Raw genomic sequence first — 11,195 nt, forward strand, 5'->3', positions numbered from 1 at the left:
CCCAGTCACAAAATTTGATAAAATTTATCATTCTGCCTTTATTACAGAAGGCTGCCATCTTTTTCATCATTGGATAATTGCACTCTACATCACTTCATCTGCAATCTTTCTAAGTAAGAGCAACTACTCTTATCCCCCGAGCTTAAAACACAACCCATAGGTGAAGAATGTTAAAGACCATGTCTTTGACTTCCAGAAGAAAATGTTGAGTTGAAGCACTTCAAGCTTGGACAGACAGATGTACTTGAAAATGGCATTGAACCTTAAGGAGTACTGGCACCCATGCTTTGAAAATTCAGCCTGTTCAGCCAGGTCCAGCTGGGTCCCCAGATATGAAGTACCCTGAGTCACAAGCACTTTCTAAAACCCTCAGTCCTGTAGCCAACACTGCCGCTACAGCTGCTGCCTCCTATTCCAGAAATGTCTGTGCATTGAGGGGCTGAATACATACAGTATTTTGCCACTTTAAAGCAGAGAGCAGATATATAAGCCACAATATGTTAATGTCTGCAATCCATTACCTGCCAGGCTCAGGACTCTATTATCTCTGTAGCTCTTTCTTGAGTGCCCCTGTGTCCATTGGCCTGTACAGGACTGCCTAGACCCAAAAGGTCACCGGTGAGCTCAGCCATCGCACTGTGGACCCATCAGTAACATCCAGGTGGACAGGTATAAAAACCTCAAGGTAGATACATTGGTCAGGGATGCCTTGGCTAGTTTGACACCACAGCCAAGCAGCAGAGCCCAGGCAGCCAAACACACACTTCACTGACAATATATTTGAGGCATAACTGGGTCTGTGTATGGAAGAAGTTAATCTTAATTATCAATGAGAACAAAAGTTGCTTCTGTAGTCATCCTTTCCAGCATCTGACACAGCTTCAGTTGACTCACCTAACACCACATGTGCAAAATGAACAATCAACAATAAAGACAGGGAGAAGTTTTCCTAGCAGTCAACTTTCACCACTGCCTCCCAACCATGGATCACAGCAAAACAACATTGCCTCCAACAGCTGTGTTCCACCCTCACCTCGCCCAAGGGCAAACCACCACACACATCAGTGGAGAGCAGGGCAGGAGTTACCTTCACCAGGAGAGGTCAAAATCCCTGGCTTTCACAGCCATCCCCATGAGCACTACTGTACCTGTAAAACATGCCTTCAGCAGTGTCCCATGGATCATATGACACTGTCCTTTTCTGGAGTCTTTTTTTGTTTCTTTTGCAGACAGGATGTCACAGCAGTTTTGGTTTCAAGCCCAACACCACTCATTTAAACTTGTGTAAGGGAGGGGGAAAAGAAAAACAGTCTCCTTTCACGCACAACTGAAAACAGCCACCCACTCAGAAAACTGCTCAGGCATGGAGCTTGCATCTCAAGAGATTTGCACTATATAAGCTCCCTTCCCCCAAATCCATTTCAGCAGTGATCACCATATTTTGCTTTGATCTGTTTATTTCAGCATTTTAGGCAATTTTAGACCACACACAACTCTTGGAGGGACACGCTGAATTTCCTAGATAGGCAAAACTTCTGTTGTCTGCTAAATGCAAGCCTAAATCCCTTGCTCAGTTCAGTAGTTTCTCTGCAGAGAGCTGGCAGGTTCGCCTTGTGGTTCAGGGTGCCTTTCAGGAACCACGGCACCCTGGGTGCTTCACTAGCATTTCTAAGCCCTCAGTTTCAGGCTGTGGTGAATAAGTTCACACAGCAGCTCCAGAGAGGCAGGCAGGCAGCTGGGAGCAGAGATAATTCAAAGTGTCAGCTCTCCCAGGCTTCTCCTCCAGCTTAATCCTAAAAGATAATGTAGCAAAATACAAGGGACACAGGATTCAGAAAGGGAGCTCTCAATGCCGCTCTGGTCCAAGTTCATGCACTGACTCAGTTTGGTGACTGTTTACGCAAGGCTGACTTCTGAAGGCCTGACATCCACGCAGAAGGTGCCAAGTGCCAAAAAAAGGTTCCAGTTCCTCTCAAAACCCCGCGGTGTGGTTTTACACCACAGGGACCTGCAGTCGTTCAGAGGAACGAGCACCTCTGCAGAGAACAAGCAGAAGAAAGACTCCCTCAGAGATGCCACTTTTCAGCCTCCAGGTGACTAGAGCCAAGCCTGAGACTGCTCCGAGGCTTGTAGCTGAACAAGAGCTGCAGCTGGAAGGATGGACCGCAGCATCAGTGCACATGCAAACAAGCCAGGTTTTACTCATCCAGATCAGATACCTAGAGAAGCTCCAGCAGGATGGGCCTCAGGGCAGCCTCCCAGGCTTGCTGGAAACCTGACCAGCTGCTGCATTCAAAGCTGTAGGTGTCAACTGATCCTGCAATCCACTCTGATTCTTACACAGATTCCTATCAGCTTCCTTTTTCCTAGAAAGGCGGCTGCTAGGCTGCGAGGACTCCTGTCTGCCACCCGTTCAGCTGCTGCCAGCACTGCGAATCTGCTCCACGAGAACAACCTTCCTCTACCTAACCAACCGAGGATGCTCTGCTTAGTTTCATAACCTCTTTCCTTTGCTCCACCAGCTCCTCATGGGTACTCTCTCCCCCCTCTCTTCCTGCATTTCAGTTCTCCAGGTTTATTAGTCAGCTCTGGAGAATACAAGTACCAAAGCTGGCCCCAGATAAGTCAAACCTTCACATCCATGTACAAGAGTCACAAATCAGTAAAGTTGCAGCACTAACAAAACACGTCCCCCTTCCTGTCACAGCCTCGTGTTGGCATGCTGCTCTTAGAGCAACTACAGATTTAAAACAGTGGCATAAGAGGGTAAGAATAAGTCCCTGGCCTCTGGGGCCAGATAGGCAGGGAAGCAGAGCTCCCAGCATCAACCTGGAGCAAACCACTTTGTGGCACCTGTGCCCACAGCTCACATGCACAGCAGACCATGAGGAAGAAGCAGGCTGGCAGCCTTTTAAATGCCTCCTCTCTGAGAGCACAAAATGAGCTCCAAGTCAGATGTACAATTTTTGTTTTGGGAGCTAAATCACCTTTAGGTGATATTGTATACTCACAGCTTCTTAAAAAAAAAAAAAAAGGACAATTAAAATCAGGACCTAACAAGTTCACCTGTTACGTGGCCAGAGATGATGCTCTGGGCAATGCCAGCCACCTGGAGTACCACGTAACTGAGCACAGTAATCAGAGCTGGAAGCAAACCTGCCTTTTCCACCTTGCATCAGGGACGTGAGGAATGCAGGTAGGGGTATGCAGCCCTAGCCAAGGACCCAGTCCCTCCAGCGCCGCAAATAAGGTCAGGAGAGCCCAGCCTCTTCCCGACACCAACTTCCTTCGGAAACCTGGCGCCGACCGAATCGCCTGCAGTAGAGTGCAGCCCTGTGAACAGCAGTGCTCTCTGCACGCCACAAAAACAGCCAACACCCTGGCGGCTTGGAAAATTCCCAGGTCTTTCCCTGCTGTCCTCCACTGCTTCACCCCAGCCCCCAGCAGCACTGCCAAAGGCTCCAGGAGGCACTGGTGAATTTAGGACATAAATCCTCCCCATCCCACCAGCCAGCACCCCAATAATAAAACTAACTTCAGAACAGAGTGAGAAAAAATTTCTTCCTACCAGGATCCCACAAGTAATGTTTGCCATATCCATGACAGACATATATGATAAGCTCAGGTGCTTTTGCAGTGCGAAGCCGTTCTGCCATGCAAAGGGGGAGAAGCTTTCCATCCACGCTGGGGAAGGCTGCCCGGAGCCAGGCCAGCACTTCCCCAGCCCATGTGCCAGGTCAGTGGTGACAGTCCCTCTGGGAGGAACATTCCCTGCCGGGGCACGCTCCAGCCTCTCGTCCTGTCTGGCTGCAAAGGGCCAAAGCTATACGCACCGTGTCTTTTGGAGAGGTTTCTGCAGAAAGAAAAAAACAACCCACAAACAAAAACCCACCTCTCGCTGGCAGGAAATATTCCTGTTTGCATAAACTTCCTTCCTCCCTTTTGTCCCATTACTTCTCAGGTCAGCCCCATCAGTGTCCTTAAGGTATGCCTGTCTCTCAGCGCTTTCAAATATTCGTTCATTTATGTCCTTTTCCCCTTTGCCACCACTTACTGAACACCAGATACTGAGCCCACACAATATTTCCTCTTAAGCTGATTCCTCCAACCACCAAGTCCTGGTTCGGCAGAAGGGCTGGGAAAAGAACAAACCATACCCGTATGCACTCAGGAACTCAAAAGTTTTACTGCACACAGCTTTTTACACCTCCTTTGAAAAGAGAAGTGAAGAAGAGTGACTCAGTTGCAAACTCACTTCAACTTTCTGTCCTGAACAGCACTCGCCACAGGCAGGGTTGTCAAGAGTGCACAGACCAAACTGCTACCAACTCAGGCCTGAGTCGGAAAGATCTCACTATTTTTATTTGGCTGACGGAGCATCGTGGCGGTGGCACCGTGGGTTGGTGTGCAATTAAAATAATCATCAATTGAGCTTCTGGAGCCTGACACAAAATCCTTGGGCAGGGGCAGAAGGGCTGCGCCGGGCTTCTGAGCAGGCTTTCATCCACACCTTTCTCCCCAGGGAAAGTAACACTTCTGGCAAGGTTAATTTACAAGGTGCCTGGGGTTACAGGGTAGATTTTATGAGCACCCAGCCTACCTGGTCTCCTTTGCTCAATGCAATGTTCACAACAGCCCTGACTTGCATCTCTTACACATACAGTGTGATGCTGCAGCCTCCTGCTCTCTTTCCAGCCCTGCTAAAGTCTCTCCCAGCTGCTGTACAGTGCCAAGGCCATATAGCACTCGCTCAACGAGCTGTGTGGTATCTTTTCACGTACTGAGAAAGAAAACAGTGGGAAGGCTCCAATTTCTATTTTTAAAAAGCAAGTATAAATGAAGTGTCAAGGGACTTCCACAAGGTCCCATCACGTGTCCTGTGGAAAAGCCAGCACCATAAGGCAAACACAGAGCCTCCCTGACACACAGCAGCCTTCGTGGAGATGGCAGCCCTGCTGTCCCGGTGGAAATGCCCAGCAAAAATGGAAATGCCCCTTTTGTTCCTGCAATACAAGCCACCAGCAGCAGAACAGCAAATATCTTTATCACCTTTTTGAAGGCAAAAGGACAAGCCAGCAGCGAGTACCACACCACAAACCGGACCTAAGTTTCTCAAGTTTTAAGGCAGTTTTAGGAGCAGATGAACCTCCTTCCTCAGTCCTTCAGCCTTCAAACCAGCACTAGGCAGTGGAGCGGCAGTGAACGAGTGGGAAGCCAGCCAGCTGGGAACACTCTGGGAAGGGGACGAGGAAGCAGGGAGGGAACATGTCACTTCGTCCTATAAATCACCACGTTCATGTGAACTGGGTGTCTCTGAGCAAGGAAAAGAAAGCTTATTCCAGCAACACACGGAAGTTTCACACAGCCCCAAGGCACATCCCATTGCTTCTCTAAGCAGGGTTTTCCCTGTGCCCAGAGAGAGCAGGACTGGCCTCTCCTGCTCCTTGCAGCAGCCATCTCCAACTCCCGCCTGGCAGGCGCACGCCCTCCGACGTTGCTCAAGGCCACAGGAAATTAAAGATTAAAGAGAGGCCTGTGGTCACAGCAAACACAATGCTGTCTGCAACACACCGCTCAGCTGGGATCGTTACTCAGCAGCAATGGGTGATGGCCAATGTCCTAGTATCACAAATGGGGGAAGCCGCCCCACACACACCTCCCTGAATCCCCAGGAATCAGGGCAAAACAGACTGTGCCCCCTCTTATCCCAGTCCAAAAACTTGTCAGTAACTAAGGAAACATCTCTGCAGAAGGCATCAACGTGAGTCTGTAAGCTCCTCTCTGCCAAAGTCTGCTTTTTGAGCAATCTTTTTGCCTCAGTACAACCTCCACGGCAGCTCGCAGAGGACAAGTGCTAAGGATTTAAGGGATGGGAGGAGGCAGACCTGCCTGCTCAGTTGTGTTTTGGAGCCAAGAGCATGAAATATGCTAATCCTGCCCATCTCTTCTGCCAAGCGCTGCAGACCCAGAACAACTGAATGCATAATAAAACTTTCACCCAGCTTTAACCAGAAGTGAAATGAGTACCACAGCCTCAGCTACTGAATTCATGCATGCTGGAAAAAGAGACCTCCTATTACTCAGAAGAGCTGGACATGAACCAGTGACCTAGAAAAAAAAGCCTGTGTCTATGTCCCATCACTCTCCACCTCCTCATTGCCTTCGAGCCATCCAGCTTGTCTGAATTTTTCAGAGCCCTTCTCCAAGGAAGTCACAAAGCAGAAAACCATGACACTGCACATCATGCTGCAAGGAAAAATCTCAGCTGGAGCCAAAGGGCATGGGACAGGTGGCTTCACAGTGACCTGGCTGACCCTCAGCTGCTCTCAAAATTGTTGCTCTGATTAAACTAATCCAGTTAAAGGACAACCCTTCCTTCACATGACTACAGCTGATACCTCATCTCTCAACACCAGCCTCCTGAAAAATCCTGAAGCAGAATACCTCCTCACCAGACACCGGGCCAGCCATAAACACTTTCTGAACCCACTTCCACCTTTGACAGACATCAAGTTTCTCTTGTCCACTGTCATGTTGCTTAGCTCACACAGGCACCAAAAGCCCTGATACAAGCCAATAACATCAGTCTGTTCCATAGGAGCCTGAGACACCGCACCTCAGAGCTGACTCCCTTCCCCGATCACTTAGAAAGTCAGCAGCCAGGAGGTTTTTATTGCAGGAGTCTCAGCAAAGGCCACATTAAGCTGCAGAGATCAGAGGGAAGGTGCTGTGGTTGGGAGGAAGACTGATGCTTACAGCAAACTTTTATTCAATCTATGTTAAGGCAAAAGAGAGCCAGCCAGGCTGCCTGCCCTTGAGAATGCCTTGCCAAGACGGAAAAAAAGGTTCGAGCCCTTCCTGTTTCCCCGAGGCTGCAGTCAGAGGTGTACCTTTTACTACCATGTTTGGGAAACTGGCCTCTCTGGCAGCAGACTACAACTAGCAGCATTTGAATGTACAGCTCAGGAGTTTCAGAAAGTCAAATCAGATGCTTAATGAAGAGTAGAAACCACAGTGCGAGCATTGTTGCCATGTCTCTCCAAGCACGAGTGGCACAATCAGCCTTTGTCAAGGCTGGAGCTCCAGAGACAGCAGTGTGGCAGGGTTGGTTCTAATGACTGGCACAGACATACTGCCCTTATGCTTCTTTATAGTATTACTAAAAATAAAATTAAAAACACTTAAGCCACTGCAATTTTCCACAGTTCCAAAGAGCTGTACACTGCTGGGGCAGAGTTCAGGGTCCCTCTCCCCCCCCCCCCGCCTTTTCTCTCCGCACAGAGGATTCAAACTGGCAGGAAAACCAGGAGCTCCTGGAGAGGAAGACCACACCTGGGTTTTGCCTGCCACCACTAACAACTGATGGCTCTCCAAGACTGCACTGGACGAGGGACTGAGCCTCAGTCTTAGCAGACAGGCATCCCCTTCGCAAAGCCATTGCCCTAGACCTCAGCTCTTCGGCAAAGGTGGCAACAGCGGATGGGACCGCAGGTACGTCCTCCAGAGAGAGGCAAGGTCTGCACAGCTCCAAAGTACCTCCCCAGGACAGCCTCCATGCAGCCCTGCCCGCCTGCGTACAGGCTGCGATGCCTCCCAGGTCCAAGAGGCAACACACGGTGCGTTGAGATGGCATGGGGAGCTGCACCGAAGAGCTCATTTAAAACAGGCAGCCAAGGAGGGGGTGTAGCCCTTCCCCATTTTAGCTGCTAGTAATGTATCAGATCACAGGAGATGAGACAAACAGAGATCAAGCAGAGCCCAAGCCAGTTTCTTTTATCTGCTTTATAAGTAACTAATTAAAATAATATTTCCAGGATGCTTTTGTCCCCAAAAGGCTCACAAAGGAGACCTCTAGCAAAAAAGATCTACACACAGAGCCGAGCAATCCCCTGGGGTGGGTCAAAAGAGCACACAGCAAAAGCTGCTTTGTGAAAAGAGAAAATGTCACAGACACTTGAGAGGCGAATAGAAATACAGGCAGAGAAACTCAGCCCACAGATTGCAACTAACACCAAAACCTTCAGCAAATAACTTACAAGAGCTTTACTGACCACAATGGTCAGAACATCCACTTTACTGCCCATGGAAAAATGGCCCTGTAACACCAGGCTGCAGCACCAAGGTCTACTTTATACTAGAAAAAGAGTGTTTTGAGGGTGTATTTTACACCAGTAAACCCCTGCCCACAAAATAACCTGGACTGGCTGAAGCAGTTTTCACTGGCAAAATGCCATCTATATCAGACCTTCAGCTAATATAAATACTTTTAAAGATAAAAAAGAAAGTAAACACAAGCAGCAAGGCTTCCTGTGGCACCTAGCTACAGTTATCAGGTTTTCACTGCCATCATTGCACAGAAACGACCTCATTTTTTTGAGACCACACCAGAAGAGGAGGGTGATGCTGTCTCACAGCAGTCCCAGCTACCTGCAGCCAGGGAGAACCTGGACACACCACCTCCCCTCCCAAAGTAGGTCTGGTGAAGAACGAAGTACTCAAACCAAAACAATGTTGTTCTTTGTTAATGAACGACTAAGCTGACCTTTACCCGAAATGAAGAAAGGGAATGTTTTTCCAGAAGGATCAACAGTGATTTCTCTATCGGGAACAACAAATATTTCCCTAGGTATGGAAGGCAATGCATTTTCTTCCTTGGCTGGCATTAACACCGAGCATGAAAAGATCTAATCCAAAGCATAGCTCAGTTTCAACACTTTCCACAATAAAAACAAATGATGCTACTGAACTAAAAGCGTGAAACATGCCTGAGGCTTTGCAGAACATGGCTCAGGCCTCAACTACTTTGCACACTGGAGCTGCTCTGCGACACTACTTTAATCCAATTGCTATCAGGTAACAACAGATCGTTGTATCAGGACACTCTTGAAACCTAATCCACACTAACCATAGGTGCAAATTTACCAAGGGCTGGTTGAGCTACATTGCAACCCTGTAAACATACTTTCATTCAGCACGTAAGCGACTTTAACTCAGTCCAGTTAGTTCACTTCAAAGATGAATCAAGCTAAATCAAATCAAGGCTACTTCAATTCTGAATAGGAACATCTATACAGGGATTTAACTCACTTTAATCAACCCACTGGAAAGGTTAATTGGATTAATTTTCTTGAGTAACCCTGTGCAGACAGACTCTAAGGATGAGATCTTGGCCACACTAAAATGACCAATAACAATTTTGCTAATGACTTAATAGGACCAACATTAACCCCTAAAACTTCAGCACATGGATATTACTTTTCTTCCAGCAGCAATAAGAAGTGAAGCATTAGAGGATGACAAGAGGTCAAAAGGGACCTCCAGCTCCCTGCACAGACATACACCTTCTACTCTTGACTAGCTGAATCATCAAATTCACATTTGCTATTTTGTAAGAATTGAAATTTTAAAAAAAGAAAAAGAAATGGCCAGTGGCAAGGAAAACAAGTTTAAGGCATTTTTGTTGTATTTAGACAGGCACACCGTGCTCTCCATTACTACAGCGTAAACCTCAAGTAACTGGATTTTGACAGAGCTTATGCAGATTTATATCACTGTCAGAAAGCACAGACTCTACCTCGCACAAATCTTTTTAAACCCAAAGCAGCTCCAGAGCACCTTTAATTAACCTTAAAGGCACACATGTGAAGCAGATACTCTGCTAACAGGGAAGCTGAGGCCAAGTCTGTGTACCGAGCACAGGCTAAACCGGCAGCCACACGCCGCGGCGGCAGCCGGGCACCCAGAAAGCCAGCGGGGCCGCTTACAGCGCACCCTTCCCCTGCACTCCGGGGGGGCACAGGGGTTTTGCAGGGTGGCGGAGACTGCTCGGTGCTCCAAAGCCAAAGTCCTCACAAAAACCCCGTAGGCTCCAGTATTTTTAACCGGGACCTCAACGTCGCCAGTCCCCCTCAAATCACCGCATTTGTGGATGTTCAGTTCTGCTCCCGTTTTTAAAATGCCCCGAGCGGAGCCCCCAAGCCCAGCCGAGCCGTTAACTGCGAGGAACGCATTTGCATGTCAATAGGTCTGCCCGCTATTCCACAGCAAGGCTGATCTCCCGCGGGAGCGGACCCCGGCCCGGCTCGCAGCCCTGCCCCGCCCCGCCGACCCCCGCCCCGCCGGCCGGCCGGGCGCGCCGGGGGGGGGGGGGAGCGGAGCGGAGCAGAAGCGCCGGCGGCGGCCTCGGCCCCGGCCCCGGCGCAGACAAAGGGCTGGCCCCCTCCCCCAGCGCCGCTCCTCGCCTTCTCCCGGGGAGAAGCGGCGCGTCCCCGCCCCGCGGAGGGGAGCCGAGAGCCGGGCTGGGAGGGCGGCCGCGGCTCTCCCTCAAGCTAACGCCGCTTCTCGCCGGCTGGCCCCGCCGGCCCTCCGCCTTCCCTTCCTTCCCTCCCTCCCACCCGCACAACGGCTGAAGACAACGCCGGGGGAAGCGGGACGGCTCCCGCCAACCCCGACGGGCCCCGCGCAGCCCGCGCGTCCCTGTCGCGGCCGGAGCACGGAGCCCCCCCCCTCCACGCTGACCCGGCTGCACGGCGAGCGCCGCGAACCGCCCCCGCGGCCGGAAAATTTAAAATAATAATTTTTTTTTTCCAAAAAAAAAAAAGCTTCTCTCCTTTCTTCCCCCAATTCCCCCCAAACCGCACCGTCCCGTCCAGCTCCCCCCCCAGGGTGACCCCTACCTTCTTTGACTCCGGGCAGCTTGGAGTGGTCGATGCCGATCCCGGCCATGGTGGGGTGGGCTCGGCGGCCGGGGCCGGGAGGGGTCGGCCCTCGCCCCCCGGGTGAGGGCAGAGCCGCGGCGGCGCCGCCCGCGCCCCGCGCTACAAAGTTGCCAGCGGATGGAGACGGTGCGCCCGGCCGTACGGCGCGGGAGAGGGGACAGAAAGCGCCGGGGCGGGGCTGCCGCTCGCCGCCCCTCTCCCCCCCTCCCCCGGGGAGGTGGGCGGGGGGGGCCGGGGTTTTTTCCCCCCCTCCCCTCCTCCAGCGGCGCTCGGGCAGGAGCTGAGCGGGGCGGGCAGCCTCCGAGCGCGTTTATTTATAGTTAATTTTACTTTTTTTTTTTCCTGCTTTTTTGTGGGTTTTATCTTCGGGGGGGGGCGCGGGCTGGAGACCCCCACTACCGCCGGAGCGGCTTTTCAAACCGCTCGGACAGCCCGGGTCCCCCGGCGCTTTCCCGTGGCGGATCCGGGTGCCTCTGC

At 50.9% G+C, this 11,195-nt stretch overlaps 1 protein-coding gene across 2 annotated transcripts in view; it reads right to left on the reverse strand.

The window, feature by feature from the left end:
• The window catches only part of CCDC50 (coiled-coil domain containing 50), a 45,315-nt gene extending 34,448 nt beyond the window's left edge, over window positions 1–10,867 (reverse strand). The window contains exon 1 of one of the 2 annotated variants that reach the window (XM_052803356.1): window positions 10,677–10,867. In XM_052803356.1, coding sequence (XP_052659316.1) covers window positions 10,677–10,725 — 49 coding nt within the window. In that variant the 5' untranslated portion in view covers window positions 10,726–10,867. The remainder of the gene's footprint in view (window positions 1–10,676) is intronic. The other variant, XM_052803357.1, reaches the window with a different exon arrangement.
• Between the last annotated feature and the right edge of the window lie 328 nt (window positions 10,868–11,195).

This window comes from Harpia harpyja, chromosome 12 (genome assembly GCF_026419915.1).
Source record: "Harpia harpyja isolate bHarHar1 chromosome 12, bHarHar1 primary haplotype, whole genome shotgun sequence".
Taxonomy (NCBI): Eukaryota; Metazoa; Chordata; class Aves; order Accipitriformes; family Accipitridae; genus Harpia; species Harpia harpyja.